The sequence below is a fragment of the Camelus dromedarius genome, chromosome 3 (assembly GCF_036321535.1).
Source record: "Camelus dromedarius isolate mCamDro1 chromosome 3, mCamDro1.pat, whole genome shotgun sequence".
NCBI classification, from domain to species: Eukaryota; Metazoa; Chordata; class Mammalia; order Artiodactyla; family Camelidae; genus Camelus; species Camelus dromedarius.
In genome coordinates, this window is record NC_087438.1 from 56,256,177 (window position 1) to 56,277,922 (window position 21,746).

Here is a 21,746-nt window from a genome sequence, read left to right on the forward strand (position 1 = left end):
TCCCTCTGGGCTTTCATCGTATCCTTTATCATATCTTTTAACAAGCTGGTAAAGTATTTCCCTGAGTTCTGTGGGACACTATAGCAAATTAATAGAACTTGAGGAGGGGGTTGCAGGAACCTCGTATTTATAGACAAATCTGACAGAAGCTGTTGCTAACCTGGGGACCTACTACTCTCCACTGGCATCCAAAGTGGGGTGGGAGCAGTCTTATGGGACTGAGCCCTTAATCTGTGGTATCTGACACTATCTTCAGGTAGACAAGGACAACAAACACAGACAAAGAAAACAAACCGATGGATGCCACAGGCAGGGGCTGGGTGAAATGGATGAGGGAAGTCAAAGATACAAACTTCCAGTGATAAGAGAAGTAAGTCCTGGGGATGTCACGTACAGCATGATGACTATAGTTAATAACACAGTACTGCATGTTTGAAAGTTGATGAGAGTAGATCTTAAAAGATCTCATCACAAGAAAAAAAAAATGTAGATTGTACACCCGAAATGAATCTAATATATGTCATTATGTATTTCAATTAAAAAAAAAAAAAGGAGCAGTTAGGGGAGATAGTTGAGCAGTTGGGTCCATAAAAGGATGTATGAGTTCTGGGAAATGTCGCATGACTCTCCAGCCCCACAGAACCCAGCAGTACCCAATGTTGTTCAAACAGCAGGACTTGGCCTGACACTTTCTCAGGCCACGTGCAGCTTCAGGGGCCTGGGGGGCCACCCGCAGAGGAGAGAGCAGCCGGCCTCTTAGTGGTGTTTTCAAGGTGGGGCTAGCAGTAGAGCCAGGGAGTGTCCAGCACCCACTCCTAAGCACATGTGGCAAGCTGGCAAAATAGAAAGCAAGCTCTCAAAAAATATTTGTCAAATGTGTAAATAAGTAAATAAATTCCTGAGTTGGGGAGACTTCAGGGAAGAATGAGGCCCAATGGGGCAAATGGTATGGAAAATGGTGGCTGAGAGCAACAGGAATTTAGAAATCAAGCTAGCACCACCACAAACAGAGAGGCCTGGGAAATTTGGATTACATGCAACAAATTTATTTTTTAAACTGTGTCTGTGGTACTAGCTCTATTCCTGGAGAGATCCTTTATAAAATCACAAGTGAATCAGTTCTAGAAGGTTAGGCTTATTAGTGGACATACACCACCTTCAGGAGTATAACCTTTCTGACCAGTTCGGTTTAATGTATTTTTCTTCAGAGTTTATGGTTTCCTGACATTCAAATTTCTTTTAATAAGTAACAGGAAAACAAGAACGTTTAACTGTGATTTAAAGTAGCAATTTTCAAATATTTTGAGTTTGACAATATCACAGACTGTCTATATTTGAACAGTGTTTCTGTGTAAATACCTATTACATATATCTGCCAGGACTGTGTTCTTTGTGAGGCTCCTGCAAAGAATGAAAACAAGAAAACAAAAATGCCTTGGAACTCTGACTACTGCAGACTGATTAAGGGATAACATATTTTAAGAACAGTAAGCTGATACTTTCCTCTGGCCTGATTCTTTCAATCAGTTGAGGGTTCTTGCTGTAAGATGATTTCCATTCTATTAAGCAAAGGCTGAATGGCAAAATTCAGTAGGGTTGCCTGATTATCCATTTAGTGTGGAATTATATTTGTGTATTCTAAGCTTCGTTTCTCTTTGAGTATTTCCCTGCTTGGTTTCTTCAAGGCATAGTAATTCCTCACAGTATGACTCTAGAACGCTGACTCCCAGCCTTGGCTGCACATTAGAGTCATCTGGGGAGCTTTCAAAATCTCCTAATGCTTAGACCATATCCCAGACCAATTAAATCAGAATCTCTGGGGTAGAAGCCAGGCATCAGTATTTTTTATAAGTCCCAAGGTGATTCTAATGTGCAACCAAGGTGAGAACTGGTGTTCTAGAATCATCTGTGTCAGTTTCACTATGGTAACTGTTAATAGTCATACCTGGTCCAAAATTACATCTATTAAATTGGAATCTCTATGGATGACAAGAGGAGTCTGAATATTTATCTTCATTCCCAAATGATTCATATACATACCAAGTTTGAGAACCTTTGGCTGATAGGGTTAAGGTGGCTAACACTGACCTGCAAAATCCTCAGTGATCAGGAAAATTTGAATTCTCCATCTACAGTCAGAAAGTTTTTCCAGGTTGGAGGCAAGTCTATTTTGGAAGTCTCCTTGGAGGTCTTTATTTAGCCACTGTAGTTATACAGCTTGCAGGTGTCAGTAATAACTCCAGGCAAAGTTTCCAGACAGTTTTGAAGTGAGTACTTTATTAGGGCAAATTGGTCCTTTAGTGGAAAAGCTCAAATAAAGACGCTACCGGGCTAAAATTAGAAAGAGTAATTTAAGAAAATAATAATTATGTATTAGAATTAAGAATGGAAGAGAGGAATTGTCCTAGAAAAACAAAAAGCTCCAAAGTGGACTTCCACCTGCCCCACAACTCATTCTTTTCTAGAAAAAAAATTACAATTAAAATGTTTTTAAGGGAAGAGAAAAATTAAAGACCAATAGGAAACCCCATTATATTTTAAAATATTCATCTATTAGGCATATCTTACCCTTTAAAATATGTAAAGTATGTTCTAAAACTTCTCATTTTATTCTAACAAATATCCTAATTAGGGAAGCAGGACAAAGGACCGTTAATTCCACTTTTTATAGACACGTTAGTATGAAGTTCTAAGCGTTTTGAACTGAACTGAATTGCCGAAAGAGAACGCTGAAGCACAGGACCATAAAGTGCTAACTGATGCTTCATCAACTGATCAAGACAGAACTGCATCAAAAACCCAGGTCTAATCCAAAATTCTTTCCCTAATAGCATGCTTACTCCAGTATGATTTGGAAATTAAAGTTCATTCTTTTAGCCAGTAGTCCTCAGGCTTAGTATACCTAAGGACCACATGGATACTTTTAATTATCTCCAGGGTACCAACCAAAGATTCTGATTTAATAGGGCTGAGGAGGGACCAGATCCTGTTTGTTTAGCAAGAACCACCTACCAGAAAACACATGTAATTGTCAAAAATGCAATTAGTCCAATTAACAATGATTGTCAAAACAGCAAATACCATCGGCTAACTGTGAGAAAAGTGAAATATGTAAGTTAAAGAAGTAAAATGACTTATGGCCCCAGTAAATATTTGTTGACTGTATGCATCTATTAACAGTATAAAATTAAGACCAAACTGGTTTAGAGTATTGAGCATAATATACAAAGAGGAAAGCTTTAGAATCTGTGTTTTCCTGGCCAAGTTTCTCAGTTCAAAAAGGAGTTAGAAAGCATGTTATCTTGAGCTAATTTGATAACATGGGCCCTTCTTTAAGCCAGCCCTTTTCTTTCGGGGCTTGGTGGGCACCTACATCAGCTCTCTTTTCTCAAAGAACAGGAACCAAGAAAATGTGCTCTTAAAAGGAACTGAAGGCTGCAGGGCTATGTACAGGTAGGGAGGAATGTAGAATTCCTTCAGTAATAAGATGGCCAAAGAGTCCTGGGGATGAAGAAACAATCCTTCCCTAAGGCATTAGATTTGTCACTAGGCAACAAATAAGATATGGTTACTTCCAGCCAGCCCAAAATGCAGCTCCCAGCAGGAAAGTGCTTGCTTAAAAATTGCCTTTCAAAAGTCTAACCTCTAGACAATGTTAGTAGTGTTCAATATATCCTATAATTTTCATCTTATAATTTACACACACACACATACACACATGTATGGTTTACATTATTGTATGGCATTTTAAGTGCATGCACAATTTGATAATTCTATATAAAAACCAATGCTGATCATTATTAGTCTTGTAAAGTTACAACGTCATGCTATTTTCATTACCAAAAAAAGCGTATGTAATAGCCAAGATCCAAAACACTGACAATAACAAGTGCCTGGGAGGATATGGAACTTCCATTCATTGCTGGTAAATATACCAAATGGTACATCCACTGTGGAAGATAGTTTGGCAGTTTCTTACAAAACTAAATGTACTCTTACTAAACAACCCAGCAATTGCACTCCTAGGTATTTACTCAAATGGGTCAAAAACTTATGTCCATATAAAAACCTGCACATGAATGTTTAAAGCCGCTTTATTCATAATTGCCAAAGTAACCAAGATGTTCTTCAACAGGTGAATAAACAAGCTGTAGTGCATCCATAAAATGGAGTATTATGCATTGATTATGAGAAAAAAGCTATCAAGTCACAAAAAGACATGAAGGAAACTTAAATGCATCTCAGTAAGTGAAACAAATTAGTCTGAAAAGTCTGCATATGATATGATTCCAGCTACTCAATGTAGGATACCAACTATATGACATCTTGGAAGTGGCAAAATCACAGAGACAGTAAAAAAGATCAGTGGTTGCCAAGATTGGGGGTAGGAGGAAGGGATGAACAGGCAGAGCACAGAAGATTTTTAGGTTAGTAAAACTATTTTGTATCAGGCTGTAGTGGGATGCATGATATTATGCAGTTTTCAAAACCCACAGAACTATATGATACACACAGTACACCCTAATATAACCTATGGACTTTAGTTAATAATAATGTATTAATATCAGTTCATCAATTATAACAAACATACTAAATTAATGCAAGAGGTTTAATGATTGAGGACACTCTGTAGGAGGAGGGATATGGGAACTCTTTGTACTCTCTGCTCAATTTGTTTGTAAACCTAAAACTGTTCCAAAAACTGAAATCTAATTAAAAAAATATGTAGGTAAGATTAATGCCAGCACAGGAAGCATTTTTTCTAATTTGTAATATATTGACAAAATAGTTGTTAAACTAAACTAATAACTATGTATCTGTCGCTCCTGTATCATGAAACTTAAAATTCTTTAGCTATTTACTATATTCCGAAAGATACTTAATACACGTTGTCCTACAGAGCTAAATTAATAAGCCATCCTGTAATATGGATGTATGAAGAATTTTTTCCAATTCTTTCTTCAAATGAAATGTTCATATTTTGGTATAGCCCTCATTTTCATTGATTTTCAATATAGTTTTGTTTAGCAGAAAACATAATAAATATTTTGCATATATTGTTATGTAACTGAATAGAGAAGTTGCTACCTTCTGTAAGATGATTCCTTTTGGCTACTGAAAGCCTCGTGCAGTATTTAGCAAACTTCAGTATGTGTGGGAGTCAACTGGGGATCGTTCTGAAACTCAGATTCTGATTTAGCTCATTTGAGGTGACACCTGGTCATCTGCATTTCCAACAAGCTTTCAGGCAATGCCAATGCATGACCACACTTTGAGTAGCAAGGTTCTAGAGCATAGTTGGCCCATAAAACTATTACCACTATGAAACACAAACCCAAATCCCTAGAAGCTCTTGCAAGGGAGCAAAAAGCTGCTTTTCTGCATCTCCCACCTAGAAAAGCTCTCAGGGCTTCCAGCACTTCTAATTTTGCTTTCCCAATATATAATCCTTTTCAATTTTATCTATAAAGAGGAAGGCTTGATAGCCTTTGTAAGCTACCCATTTAGTCATAATACTCTCCTAGCTTGTATGAACCAAAGATCATTTATTTCTAGTTCAACTCCTCTATTTATATGTCTCCAATCACAGAAAGGTCAAGGGACTGACTCAAGGTCACTTACCCAATAATTTAAAGGTAGATCTCAAATCCAGGTCTCTGATTCCAAGTCCAGACCCTTTCCCTCCATTCTCTCCTGCTTCTAATAATGATGCACTTCAGAGAATAGGGACCAGTTTGTTTAGACCACAAAATCCCTGTCCTAAATTGAATCCCTCAGCTTCTGGCTTCCCGCTGTAATTTCTAACATGGGTTTAGCATCTTATAGGAGACCAAGTGTAGTAAGGAGACTTTCTTTGTACTTCAAAATAAGCCTTGAAATTCAACACAATTATGTGGATTAATGAGCTTATAGAATATGGTGTAAGGTAGGAGAGAAAAGACTTGGATGTTCCACTGTGAAGAATGTGGACAAGAATGATTCATTCTATTTCTCCAAACTTGATCGTTCTCTTGACAGAATTCATAGCCAACCACATTGGAAGTCAAAGGCAGGCAGGCACTACCCCAGTACCAGCTGTACAGAGCAACCTCGCTTATACTGGGACAAACAAATGGTGACTTACTGGTTTCAGAGGGACTTTAAGGCTACTAAAGATAACTGAAAGTAAACATTTCTTCACAATATGTAGAAAACAAAGCTCAGACATGTAAAAGGAATTTTGTGCCATTGTACCAGGATTACTCATTGAAACTTAGATTTGGAGTTTCCCAACCTCTGGTTTAAGGATCAACCCAACTCCAGACTGACATCAGCAGTAGGTTAGGGGAGGTGGGCTGAATAAATATGAAATATGACATGTCTACACATGCCTCCCAAAGGACAGTATTTTATCCTCAATGTTATTTATCCTGATAAGTGTAACAAAATATGTCTACTTGTGATGATTTCTTCTTAGAAGTATAGTTCAACGTAAGTGCCAAATGAGTGGTGTGGGTCCTTAACCGCTGCAGGGGTTTAGGAAGCAAGCAGGGAGGCCACAGTGGACCATCAGCCATCAGGGAAGCTGTTACAAGGCTGCTTCATATAATCTGAGTCTTGAAGGAAGTGTAGGGTATTGATCAGGGGGAGGGGAACAGGGGAATAGTACGTGGCCCAGAGCGGGTAATGAGTATATGTAAGCCCTGAATAATGGGGTGACGATGATTAAGACCATGGTGTCAGGAATGAGTAAGGCAAAGGTGGATACTTCACTCAGAGCCAGATTTTCAACCACCAGTAAAAATTAAAGAGTGCCTCCTGGCTCTGACACTTTGGGGTCACTGTGTACTTTTCTGGAGACTTGCAATGGTCAGGAATTTGTGGAATTTCTGTTGCAACAACAGACCTTGTTAAAATACCTAAACTGCTTACGGAGGGAGGGTACAGCTCAGTGGTAGAGCACATGCTTAGCATGCACAAGGTCCTGGGTTCAGTCCCTAATACCTCCTCCCAAAATAAACAAATAAGTAAATAAATAAGCCTAAGTATCTCCCGCCTCCAACAACAACAACAACAAACCAAAGCAAAACAAAACAAAATAAACTGCTTTTGATTGTCTCTAAGAATTCAGGTCACCAACAAGGAGCTGAGCAGCTATTAATTCTTCCCAGGCTGAGTTCAAGTCACCCCAGGGCTGATTCTCCCTTATTGTAGCAACATGGTTCAGCTTTCACACATGAACATCTCAAAACGTCTCTGGAAAGACAGGGGTGGGAGCCCAGAATCTTGGCTGCCCTGACATTCACCTAATCACCTGAAGAGAACATTATGAGTTTTACTTATTTACAAAGCTTTGTGATGTGGTGTCAGAGCAACACCCAGAGGGAGTCAGTCTAGCTCCCACACTTGAGCCCCTCAACTCAGAGCTGCTTGCTCGGAGCACACACACCTACAGAGGAATCATCCCTTGAAATGAGAACAGAATATCCATAATGGGATGTTGTCCAGTGTTCAGAGGCAGGAACTGCACTCAAGGTTGTATCATCTTACGTTTCTCATTTTCTATGCTGCAAGGCACCAGGACAGAAAAAGCAGAGTATACAAGGCAGATTCTTACTGTTAGAAAGCCATAGAAGGACAGTAAAGTTGAGCCATAGTTCTCAGAAGAAATCATCACAAGTGGACATATTCTGTGTAACTGAAGGATACATGAGAATGAGGATAAAAGAGAGAAGTGCAGAAAACACATTTGTCAAACTTGCAGATTTTCACACTGAACATGCAAACATGTAAGGAGGAAACAGGAAACAGGCTTGTACAAAGGACAGAGTGGGCAGTTTTCTTCTCTGGGTATCATTTCAGAACTTAACAGGATAACATCTAGAAAGCTTGAAGAATAGCTTCCGAACAAGTGCGAAAGAAAGAGAAATACCAGTTTAATATAAAATGCAAAACTCTGATATACGGCTGTATAACAATGAAAAGGACCAACACAAGACTGCTACCCCCTCACGCCACTGCGAGGATTGAAATACAGTCCAGAAGTCCTAAGCAGGGGATGTGGTGTGCTCAGTGGGAGAGAAGGAGCACGAGCCAACAGTCAGGCCTCTTTGCTGCTCGAAGTTTCTATCATTCTACTACAAACAAGAATGATAATGACTTGTATACTGTGCAATCAATGATAATCAAAACACAATGACCGTGGATGACTTACTGTGCTGGCAGTGAATCCCATTAAATCCTCGGGGACATTTACAGACATAGCCTATGAATGTATCCCCTCGGTACGCCTCGCTTATTTCACAGGTTCCTCCATTATGGCATGGATTAGGACTGCAGGGACCTGCAAGACAGAAAAAAATATTGCTGCCATGATGCATATGGTTTACAACAGACATTGGGTCAAACTTTTACAATTAATAATTTTGTAGGGAAAAAAACACCTTGGATAGTAGTGGTTCAGGAAATGCAGTAGTTGTGTGAGCTTTGGAAACCAACAGCCTGGGTTTGAATCCTAGTTTCATCACTTTCTAGCCATGTGGTCTTAGATGATTTATTTAACCTCTCTGTACCTTAGTCTTATCTGTAAAATGTCAATCCTCAATCTACCTCAAAGGCTAAAGATGCAGATAAAAACAATTCATATGTAGAAAATCCCCAGAAACAACACATATTAAACACTCAAAATGTATTAGCACTAGGTAAAATATTGTTATTAAGATCTCTGAATAATAAAATATCTTCTGCATATTTAAAAAGCAATACTGAATGGCAATTTCTAGAATTATGAACACTGAAGAGCTTTCGTAGCCTGCTGGTGAAAGTAACATAAACTTGCAAATTACTGTAAACACATTTTTTTTTTAGTAGATTTAGCAGCTATTTAGAAGTAGAGAGTGGGTTGTAATACTTTTATCGGCTCCTTATGAGTTTGTGGTGGGCCATACTTCTAGAGAAGCACAGTTGTTGCTGATGTATTGCAAGCAGCTCATGGAAAATTGCAAATAAACAGAGAAGAGGTGCTGAGAGTTATTTTTAAGCTTCAAGAAAGAAACTTCACTAGGATAACTGGCACTGGTGACAGTCAACAGAAGTGCTCCACCTCCCTTGGAGAGAACCAGGTGCCAACACAGTGGGGGTGCAGGGCTGGGCCAGTCCCGCCTGACCTGGGAGTCCTATAATGTACATTCCACATTCTTTACTCTGAGGTGCCCCTTTGGTATGGCTTCTTCTTTGCAATATTCTTCCTTCCTTTTCTTTCTTCAAAGTTGACAGGCTTGTGTCACAGTCTGAAGGCTCATCCTACCTACTCTTGCTCTATCTCCTCTTTGTCCATCACAGTCATTCCCATCAATACAACTTTTGGACCTCTAATTCTGTCATCTAATTGGCCTCTTGGAGGATGCTAATTAGCTTGGGGCAGAATCAAGACTGGCAATTATGAAGAAGGGAAGAGAAAATCTGATGGAAGAGAACGCTCTCCCTGGGAGATGAAGACAGACCGAGGAAAATATATAGTATTCTCTACTTTTGTCCTTCTATTAAATTCAAGAGATGAGAACACATTGAGGTAAAACAAACATCACTGCAGAAAAAGTTAAGATGTACATCTTAGAAAAGGAAAACAAGAGTGATTGAACTAAGTGTCTGACTCTCTATGTAGAGGTGAATCCCAGAGTCCTGGAGGCAGGTTAGCCAAGAAGGAGCAAGTGGCTTCATCAGAGGCTAGAGAGAAGGCTGAAGCGTTGGACACAAGAACGGTGATAACCTGAGGGAACTGGCTGGGGCTCCACCAGGAAAGGCAATTAAAAGAGGGCGATAGTGAATGGCTACTCAAGTGTGGGTCAAAGCCACTTTATGACTTAATAAGAAAAGAGCAAATTCACCATCATCACGAAGTTAACAACAGGAAGCACTTAGGGGTTAGGCAATGCTGTCCTGCACAGAGGCAAGACTTTATAATTCTATTACCTCCTCCAGCAGTTCTTTGACACTCAGTTTCTTTCAGTTGAAAACTTCCTGACATTCAACTGTTGTAGCACACAATAAAGATCTACATGCAGTAGGAAACAATGTGGCAGCTCTGGGGTCTGGGTCTTCTCTTCTTGGTAGTGCTGACTTTCAAAAAGTGAAAAGCAATTAAATGTTTTCTGTGATTTTTTCCAGATATCTCCATACCAATTAAAAACAATACATTTACTCAAGTAGGCAGTTTTGTGTGGTGCAGTGCTTGAAAATGAAACTAACACCTACCTTTGAGGTGGTATATTGACAAGAAGAAGGGCAACACCAAGGATCATTTTCTTCCATCATCAAGAAATGCAAATCATGCTACAGAACCTTTCTCTTCTTCTCTTCTTTCTCACTTTCTATTCTTCCCCTCTCTCAAATTAATGAACATTCATGGTGCCTGACCATTTACAAATTCCTTTCACATAATTAATCTCATTTATTCCTCCCAGAAACTAGAGAAGGTAGTATTCATTGTCACTCTTTTACCTTTTTTTTAAAAACACTAAAGGTTTGAGAGATTAGATACTATTTGTTAAATGAACATCTACAAGTGATGCATTTAGGTCTCGAGCTAAGAAGCTGTGGCTCTAAAACCTATACTCCTTACAGAACCAACCAATCAGGGAAAGGAGAATGAAACAAAAGTGATATTTGAGTTTTGACTCATCAGTTCACTCAAAATTAGAAAATACATGACTTAGATTTCTTTTTATTAACTGATAACTGACACCCAGGTATATAACTGCTAAACAAAAATATTAATAATGATAGCCAAAGAATTATATAATTTTAGATAAATAAGGAGTATTGGAGATCACCTAATCCAGTCTTTCAGTTTTGCAGATGAGGAAACCAACTCAAAAAGAATTCAGTGATTTCTCAAAATGAAAACAAAAACAAAAACCTCACCTAATATGAGGAAAATTGGGCTTAAGGAATTCTCTCTAGGAGGAAAAATATTACTAAAACCAAAAACGATTAAGCTTTTTCTGACACCTCAAGAGAGTGACATAATTTTTATCAGAAAGAGAGTAAGTGTTTTCCCCTCCACTTGTAGAGCCGGCTGGGTGATGGAGGGATAAAAACAATCGACAATCGACTACAGTAGTAAGGTCTCTGCCAGTTCTTGGGGGCAGTTAAAGCCGAGATTGCGAGGAAGGTGGTCCATGGAAGTCACCCCGAAGAGCAGGAGGCAAACATGAGCTTGGAAGAGATGACTGTGTATTCAAGCCTATCGCCTCTCTGGAAAAGGAGAACTTGGTGAGAAGCTGAGGATGAGTTAGTGGCTCTGCCTTAGAAGGGCAAGGACTTAGGAAGGGATGGGGACAACCCAGGAGGGGAGATCTCACAAGCAGAGCTGAAAGTAAACTTCAGGGAGCGAGGGGGCTCAAGTAGTGTGCTGTGAAGCTGTAACATGGGAAGACAAGCAGCTAGTAAGAAATGGTGATGTCTAAAATTCAGGTTTGAGGAGTGAGGGTACAGCTCAGGGGTAGAGTGCATGCCTAGCATGCACAAGGTCCTGGGTACAATCCTCAGTACCTCCATTAAAGTAAGTAAATAAACAAAAACCTAATTACCTGCCCCTAAAATAAAGATAAGTAAATAAAAATTAAAAAAAAAAAATTCAGGCTTAAGTTGTTTGCACGGCTGCAATGTGATCTGTCTCTGCCAGAACATCCAGATCTACTCTCAAGCCTGCTGGACAGAGCTGGGTGTGGGATCTGCGGAGGTGAGGGAGAAACAGCTCTGCTATTCATCTCATTCATGGGGCAGAAGGGAGGAGCTGTTGTCGCACAAGACGCCCTAGGGACTCAAGAATCCAGCAGAAGACGGAGCTGACAGAGGTGTCTCGTCCTAGACACTCTAGATATTTCCTGAGGGCACAGGTGAAGCCTGTCCAGCAGTCCTGGCGCAGCCTCTGGGATTCCCCAAAGAGATGAGTTAGAGAGTTGGAGCTCATTTTATTTATACCCTAGAAGACATCATGACCTCAGCTGACACCTGGGTTTCGGAAAAAGACTACCTGTTACAAAGGTTGTAGCTGCTGTTACTTTTTCTACTCTAAGAAATTCAGTGCTTTTCATTCACAGGGTGAGGATGAGGTAAGGCTAACGGGGCAAGGATTTAACCTTTCTAGAGTGCTTTATATGCTAAGCAAAAAGTATACATAGTAGGCAAGAAAACAGGCTTGTTCACAAAGGTTAAGTAACATGTCTATCTGGAAAAACCAAAATTTTGCTTTAGTACCTTCTGCCTGACTACAAACCTAAGCTCTTTCCTCTAAGCTGCACTTTCTGCCACTTTACAGATCGGTGTATTAATATGTTAATCTTGACAGATGCATACAGAAGCCGCAGGGACTCACTAAGCACATTCCTATACATGATACAGGACTCCAAAGCCTTCCTAAATGGAAATATTTCAGAACATTTTCAGCAAATGGGCCAGAGTGTATTAGACATTATGAATACAGATGGCCTCTGCTATGCCAACGATACTCCACTTCAGCTATGTTTGAAATCAGCTGTCAGATACGCATGTTTCCCTATTATTATTCTGTAATAACATATTTGGTATGTGTATACTGTTGCTTATACTGTGAGGATAAGAAATTGACCCTGTCCAACACAGAGATTCTTTTTTTTTCTTTTTTTGTCCATAACAATTATGAAACTGATATCACATGTCCTGTATATCCATGACAGAATGCTAAAATGGTCACCATTAGACCATTAATTCTCTGTGGTAAGAATCATGGTTGGCACACAGTAGGTTTCTGATATATTTTTAATAAACAAGGGTATGGCAATAATGAGTGAGAATCATTATATCTTTTGCCTAAACCCCATTCAAGCTTATGAGGTTTGTAAACTATCAATATCTTTTGGCATTTCAATTGGTAATTAATTAGGATAGTTTCTATAACTTTTCCATACTTTTTAAGGTTCAATCCCTCTAAATTTATATATTTTTTTTGTCTGTCAGATGGTTCAAGCTTCTGGAGTATTATATCTGTAATATTATAACTGTAAATAACAGATAATTAGAATGTTAACTTTTACATAATGATTACATGCATTTTAATTCTTTGGCAAACAAATAATCAAGAAATACGTAACATTGTATAATCCCATCAATAGTGTTTTGGTCTCCTAATTTAACAATTCCTATGTAAATAAAGACATTCACTTAAAGCATCAGCAAGGTGAAATAATCTGAATACAAATTTGTACATAAAGATAAGATAATACATGTAGTCCAAAGTGTCAACTCACAAACTCTTCTTAGTAGAGTCAAAAAATTTTGTGTTTGGTGTTAAGTGTATCAGCAGTTTTCAGGTTTCTTTCTCTAAATGACAAGTGGGCTAATCGTATGAGAATTAGAGATCCTAGGAAACTCTTGACTATTTTTGTGCGCCCCCCCCAATCCAACAGTATTCTCTGATACTGAAAGTCAGAGGTATTCTAAGGTCTTGGCACACTGATAAGTAACAACCAGCCCCTATAGCATGTCCCATGAGATATGTACTATGAGACAAGAAAGAAACTGACCCTGACCTTGCTCAACATAGTGGTGTGTTTTATTTATTTTTTCCAATTTCAGTTTAAGTAACATTTATCCATTAGGCATCTATTTTGTGTGAGCACTCTGTTAGTGATTTGGGATAAATATTTTAAATGGAATTACTATCGTCAGCAATTGGAAGAAGCTCACAATACAAGAAAGTACTTAGTTATCCAGTTTATGCACCTAATTTTTTAAAGATAATTTAAACAGTTATCCTCTTCTGTGAATATACTATGACTAGTATTAATCTGTTTTTTTGTTTGTTTGTTTATGTAATGGTTTCTGAAGATTTAATTCAAGAATTTCGTTAGTGACATCATAGTAACAAATGTAACATGGTTACATTCTTAACTTTCGCTGCCAAAACTTTGGTATATTTAGGGGATCTCCTATCTTTCTTGTAACACATTAGCACGAATCTATAACTTATACATAGCTTTGAAAACTATTCAATAGCAGAGCAAAATGTGAAAACAAGTAAGTACTACTCAAGCACTCAGAGTTTGTGGCAACAAAAAGGATCTCAATTCCTTTCTACTTCAAAGATCTGCTTCTTTTGATATCACAGGTAGAAGGAGAGGTCTACGAGCTTCAGTTCTGAGTAGTATTCATAAAAGTCAAAATTGTCTGATTAGACAACACTTGGTAATACCACTCTTAACCATGAAAATATAAGTGGACTTTCAAGATACAAGAGGCTTCAGGGAGTTTTAAAATCAATAATGCTGTAATACTTTGGTAGGTAATCTTTAAGGAGCTCCTAACACAATGAGGACAGCAGATGATCAATATTAATGAACAACTGAAGTCAACAGCATGCTTTCCAGGCATTTTTATGCAAGCTCATAGAATTATGTCAAGAAGATTAATTGCTCACAAGAGCAATAGATTTGTATGGCTTGCTACTTTTCTGCATCTACCTTTTCACAATCCCAACAGTAGAGAGACTAAGTTACTTTGATGCATGTAACATGGTTAGCTTTTCATGTATTTAGAGACTATGTCCCACATCATGAATTCCTTATAGTGTGTAAGCAGATTATTAGAAAGTAAATAGGTTAACCCTCTCCTGTGATGATGTGTACATAGGCTTGGTCAAATTTTACAAACGATGCTCCCAAAATCTTGGCAGTTAGATATTCAAAATGAATGTCCATTTTAGATTATGTAACAAAGAAATGTCAGTAAGTTTCACCATTTATTCCAGCAGTACAATCAAACAGGAATAATTATGACCCAACAGTTCACTTCAAATTCTGGTCTTAAAAAACATGTTAATATTCTCTTATTATAGTGCTACTTTTCCATTTAATAAGGTTTGAACATTCTGGCAGTTCCCATTTTGAGCCACTGCCACTCTACTTTAAATCTAATTGAAAAAGAAGGAATTAACCTGGGAATGTTCACCTGACATACTTTCAAAGCATTTTTTTTTACACTAGTTGTTTCTCCTCCACTTTCTCCTCTTTTCAACTCTTTCTCCCTTTTAAATGCAAAAGGCAGATTCAGCATTTGAAGAGAAAACATAGTCTGTAATTTCTGGGTATTCTGTATACATACAGAGAGGTAAACGATAAATAAATCTAAAATATTCAATTTAAGGGGAAAATCAGCAAACTTAACAAATTGTTCTTTAAACATAAAATATTTAAGTGGATTATGAAAATTGAAATCTGAGGCTAAAGAGAGATTTTTGTAATACCTACTGAAACACTTTCTCCTCAAGAATTAGTCCTGGACTCTACACATAACCGTCCACAGGAAGGCTCTGAGATGACTAGTGGCTACAAAGGTGATTTAGCGCCCCTGTAACTAGTTTCCAAGGGCTTCTCTAACAAATCACCACAAACTTGGTGGCTTCAAACAGCAGAATTTTATTCTCTCCCAGTTCTGTAGACTAGAAGTCTGCAATCAAGGTGTCGGCAGGGCCAGGCTCCCTCTGAAGACTCAAGGGGAACAACTCTTCCTCAACTCTTCCAGCTTCTGGGGGCTCCTGGCGTTCCCTGGCTTGTAGCAACATAATCCCAATCTCTGCCTGCATCCTCTCCTGCCTTGTTTCCTCTGTGTTGTCTCCTCTTCTGACTGAGTACACCAGTCACTGGATTTAGAGTCCACTCAATTCGGGATAATTTCACCTCATGATACTTAATTACTTACATCTGCAAAGTCCCTGGGATGGGCTGAACTGTGTTCCCCCAAAATTTAGTTGTTGAAGCCCTAACTCCAGTATCTTAGAATATGACTGTATTTGCAGACAGGATCTTTAAAGAGGCAATTGAGGTTAAAGGAGGCCATGTACGAGAGCCCTAATCCAATCCAATTTCCCTTATGAGAAGGAACTTGGACACACTGATGAGATATCAGCAGTGTGCCAACACCAGAGGAAAGGCCGTACGAGAACAAAGCAAGAAGCTGGCTATTGACAACCCAAGGAGAAAGGCCTTGCGAGAAACCAGACCTGCTGACACCCTGACCTTGCACTTTGGGAACTGGGAGGAAATACTTTCTGTTTTATTTCCCCCAGGCTGTGGTACTTCGTTTTGGCAATCCTAGCCAACTAATACAGACCCAATTTCCAAATAAGGGCCCCTTCTGAGATTCCTGGGAGACATGCATTTTGTAAAGGTACTACTGAAACCGCTGTAGTCCCCAAGTACTTGTTTCATGTAGCAACGCAGTTAAGGAATCCAGAGCCCTCACCTACTGTTAGAGTCGGCTGACAAAGCACATGTTTATCAACAATTGACACCTTAGCTAAAACTGATTTGACTTGGGTCCCATCATAGAATAGTAAGCAAATTTTGATGATTTTGGAGATCAAGAGAACAGTTTAAATTTGGAGCAGTGCCTAGGAAGAGCACAGAAATGGCTATCACATGACATCAAGGAGGACCTGTCACTGATAGGAGAAATAATTAAGATTTCTTGGAGTCCATCTTTATCCACTTACTTTTGTTTGGCCTTGGGCTTGACAATGGCAGTGTGTTTTTTAGGTACTCAGCCAACACTCTGAGGAAATCGTCATATACATTATTTCTATAAACACATATAATCACTCGTGTAACAACTGTTGAGCTGTCCTCTTTTCCCAATAACTATCTTATTAAACATTAGCACGACTTTTAAAAATTAGTAACAAAACACAGCAAAAGGATGTCTCATCTACAAGGTGATAATTATTACTATTGCTCCATCTTGTATTTTTCCCCCTGGCCATGCAGCCTGAACACTGCTGCCAAAACGGGCTTCCTAAGCCACCTCTTGTGTAATGGAAATTCTCAGCTCAGAATGCTTTATTACTCAAACAGAAATCTGTCTCATTTGTCTGTTGTCACAATGCATATACATTTTTTTAATCTTTCAAAACATACTGCCTATTTCAGGGCATCATTTAGCTAACCAATAATATTTGCTGACTGATTATGTGATGTCATGGTTAACAGAGCAATAATGTGCAGTGAATACAGGACAAAATATAATGTTGCCCTTTGATGTTCTTGCTAAAACAAAGGACACTAATTCTGGAATACTATGCCTATGAACATTAAAGATAGTATATAGAAGCCTTTTGTAACTACTGAATGCCATATGAAATTAAGTAACTATTACTGTTGAAGTTAGTCACATAAGGCATCTTGAAATCTTGGGTCAATAGGATAAACAATCCTAAAATCTACAGGAAACATTGATATTAAAAGTATGGACCATCGTGCTTTCCTTTGTTTTGTCAGACAGCCACTAGAGTAAGAGATTTCCCTGTGAAAAATTCCTGTGAAACTTTAGAAACCATAAATGCAATCCAATCTGATGGATAAAACTGACATTTAATAATTTTTTCGATCAATCTAGGGAAAAAAATCACTTTCTGCTTCTAGTGATTATAGTAAACGAGCTCTGGTTATCTCTAAGAAATAACAATTTCCAATTCCTTAAAAAGCCCTCTTTAATCAGGGAGCTGTTTCCAAACAGAGCTCTGCAAATCACTTGTTTGAAAGTGCATCTGTCAGAACTCATGTGCCATGCACTGCAAAATACAATTCAAGCTCCAGAATACACATCAGCAGGTGGTGCAAAGTGGTAAGAAATCATTCAAGTCTGCCATTAGCTACGTTGGTTTGTTTCCTCTTTTACGTGTCAATAGGACAGGGTATAGATTAAAAACAAAGCAGAGACCAATGCTTTCCATCGATATTATTATAGAGAAATTATCTGAGCCTAAGTTTCAGGAGCATCAAGCAATATCACTGTTTCATACGGTGTCTCAAAAAAGCCACAAAATATCCATTGTCTTCATCAATCTTCCTCTGACAGCTTTTCACCTTTTTCAGGCTCCTGCTGAACTTGTTGCCTGTACTGTATGATTAGCATCTCACCATGTACTGCTTCCTTCTCTAAGTATTTTATGCATCTCTTTGGTCTCCCTGACAAGACTGTAAACTACTTTTGCACAGGAACCCCTACTCCTTATATTTTTATCCCACTATAGACCCTGGAAAAGTGCTAGATACTCTAATGCTGCTTCATAAATGTATGATGATTGACAAAAAAAACATTAATTTTAGGAATAGCAGCATATTATCCAAACTACTCTTCATGGTCAATAATGAAAACCTAAAGTTTCGAGATAGATACGTTTTCATTTGTAGCCCTTTCTCATCCACACTTAGCAGGCTGCAACAACCCAGTTTAAGCCTGGAGCCAGGTTCAATTTTCTTGCTGAATGCTGTGGCAATTTGTAAAATATCAGATTGTGGATAATCTTATATTTACAAATAGGTATTAAAATAGGTGCACTATTTCCACAAAACTGCTAGATTTCAAAAAAGAAAGAGTTGTAAAGTGGTTTGGTTTTTGAAGGCTATGACAGAAGGTGGGGGAAAGGATTTCTATTTTTACTTTTGGAAGCTGCCCTGTGTGTCTTCCATCTTAATCAGGAGGCAGCAGGATCCCTGTAGGAGAGGTGCCAGCTGTACTCAGATGGGAAGGGTACCTGCCCAGACTTCACCGCCAAAAACACTGATGCACAGCTGGACAGGCAAGTCACTGTTTGGACTGCCTCCTCAGGCCTCACAGGGGGCTTCTCTGAGGCAGACTGGAGAAGGCATAAAGCAAAGCAGGCATGGATTTTGGCCAGCTGGCCATCTGTTCCTTCACCCACTGTGATAATTCGGTCTTGTAGAATTTTGTTAAGTGAGCATTAAGTAATGACCATGTCAAACAGAGTGCATAATGAATGCTTCTTAATCACTGGGTGAGAGCTTAAGGGATGGTTGCCCAAACACAGAAAAGGTCACCAACACAAACTAAGAATTAAAAACAAGAAGAGCAATGAAATAGATACAAAACAGCAATAATTAACGTCTCTTCCAACAGCAATAATTAACGTCTCTTCCATTTTTGCTTTTGTTCGTACTGAATCTATTTCAAATAGAAGATGTGGGTCTCATACAGAAGCGAGGTAATATTGTCACGGATTCTACTATCGCACTTTGCATGTATCAATATATATTGGAAAACTACAAGCTAAAGAAGAATGTTATAAGTAAGAAAATACGTGAGGGGCTTTATCATTCTGACCTGAGTTGAAAGTACTTACGGTTATAGCCATTAACATCAAGCTTTTCCAAATAGTTCCCCAGAGTAATACCAACTATTCATTGATTGGTCAGAATTCTTTCTGTATATTTTTTAATCAATTGCAATATCCCATTCTGAGAAAGCAGCTTTTTTCTCATAAATAATTAATAATTGCAAAATCATAAAAGGTTTTAATCCCCTGAATGGAATGGAATGATGTACTCGATAAAAATTCTGAAGACCATAAGTTTGGACTAATCTTGTATAGTCAATGTTACCCTCTACTGTTCACAAAAATGAACCAAAAATGCTTCACTTGATTAAGTTACCATCCTATGGCCTAAAGAAGGTAATTTCTATTCCTCAGATTCTGCTGAAAAGGTTCCCCAGCTCAGAATGCCTTTCTTCACCCCACTCTCCCTTCCAAATCTGTCTTTCCTTCAAGACCACCCCAAGTTTCATATCTTTCATTAATTCTTCCCCATCATTTATTCTTATTCTCTTCAACAAATTTTCTATTACTTTCTATTACAGCCATGTTTCTTTCATTCCTTCATTCATCCATTAATTCACATAACAATTCAGTTTATATTTAGAGCTCCCACTATGTTCCAGACACAGCGCTAAGTACTAGGGTTATAACGGTGAGCGAAACAGATACTCTTTCTCTTCTTTTTTTTATTTTTTTTAAATTTTTTTATTTTTTTTTTTTAGGGGGAAGGTAATTATGTTTATTTATTTATTCATTTGTTTTTAATGGAGGTACTGGGGATTGAACCCAGGACCTGGTGCGTGCTAAGCATGCGCTCTACCACTTGAGCTGCACCCTCCCCCTCCTCTTTCTCTTCTCATGTAACTTCAGTCAAGTGGAAGGATTGACACCAACCATATAATCACATCTAAAAATGTAATTTCAATAAGTCATTAAGGAAAGGTATGCAGTATCCCAAGAATCTATTACTAGGAGGTTCCCTAAAGAAGTTACACATAAGCTACGAGCTAAAAAAATAAAACAAGAGTTAAAGAAGAAAATGAGTTTTGCATTTATAGGTCTATGGACAGAGAAGGACAGAATCAAGGTCTTCAAGAAGGCCAGGGTAACCGGAGTAGAAACAACACTAATAGAGATAGAGAGGGACCAGGTCATATACAAAAAAAAAAAAAAAAAAAGAAAGAAAGAAAGAAAAAAAAGGTATTATGGGATACACTGGCACATGTAAACAATAGAATAAAAGGATTGGGATTTCAATTTTAAAGGTAATCTCTGTTCTATATGGATAATACTTTGGAAAGGATCAGCATAGATGAAGTAGACCAGTTAAGAGGCTTCACTCTAGCACAAGTGAAGCATGATAAGAAACCTGGATTGGAGTGGTGAGCTGGTAGATATGGACATACACAGATTTGAGAGAGAAGGGTCAAGGATGACTACTGTGTTTCTAGAGTTCATATCTCAATAGATGAATGCTGGTGCTGTTCCCTAAGACAGAAATACTGGAAGAGGGTCTAGATTGGAAGGGAAGACCATGTAGTCAGTTTTTGGATCTGTTATTCAAGAGGAGGTATCAAGGAGGCAGAAATCAGTGTGGCCTGGAGATATAAATGTCAGTGGCCCCGCTATAGGTGGAAATTAATGGGTATGGATGTCATTGCCTGGGGCAAGACTAGAGATAATATGGAGAATCTAGGATCAAGACTCAAGAATTGCCATGACTTAATGGCCAGGTAGAAAATGCAGTGTTCAGAAAATGCAGCAGCCAAAGAGGTAGGAAAAAAAATCAGAGGGAAAGTGAAAAGATTGTGGCACTTAACATATTACTTTGCATTATTATTAAACTCTTTAACCTGTATATATTTTATCATTCTGAATAGGTTTTAAGGTCCCAGACACATGGGACTTCTGTTTTATATTTTTTTTATAATCCACTCGGTGTTTTATATACCTCCCAGCCCACAACAAATACTTGCTGGATGGATGAAATATGTTCACAACTTCATAGACTGATTATAGTAGCAATGTATGTTAGGGATTTAAGTGACATTGCTTTATACCAAGAGGACATTCTAGTTGATTCTTTTGCTTATCTAGGGAGTCACTTTCTTATAACTAAAGGAAAAACCCAGCTGGAGACACTGCGAATACTTTTTGTTTGCTCCCCAAAGAAGGCTTCTTTGGTCAATAGGAATAACAAACGTTTTAGCAATCTCAGTTCCTTTAGCATCTGTGAGAGGAAAAGGAAGAACGTAAAGAACAAAAAGAGTGATATGAAAATGAAGAAAAGCAGCAAAAATACATGTTGAGAACATAGACATGTTTGCAGATTTACCTCAAATCCTCTGGCTGTTTTTCCTTTTCCACGACTGTCTCTCTGGTGCTACTCTCCACATCATACTGTCCTTTTACTAACCTTCAAAATCCTTTTGACTTACACATCTCAAACTGGTTCCTGTAAGATCACGTTGACAAGGGAATCCAACTTGTTCTGCTTTACTATTTGCAAGACAACCCAGCTTAAATCGCTTTACTCTTAGGCTGAGAAAACCTCTGTCAAGATTTGCCCACAGGGATAAGCAGTGTGTGGGTGAAAAAAAAAACCCCAAAAAGCCAT

General features: G+C 38.4%; 1 protein-coding gene across 2 annotated transcripts in view; it reads right to left on the reverse strand.

Moving 5' to 3' along the window:
• Nucleotides 1–21,746, reverse strand: part of EDIL3 (EGF like repeats and discoidin domains 3) — a 392,288-nt gene that overhangs the window by 198,873 nt on the left and 171,669 nt on the right. For both annotated transcript variants that reach the window (XM_031447711.2, XM_010982003.3), the window contains one exon: nucleotides 8,195–8,323. In XM_031447711.2, the coding sequence (XP_031303571.1) occupies nucleotides 8,195–8,323 (129 nt within the window). The remainder of the gene's footprint in view (nucleotides 1–8,194; nucleotides 8,324–21,746) is intronic.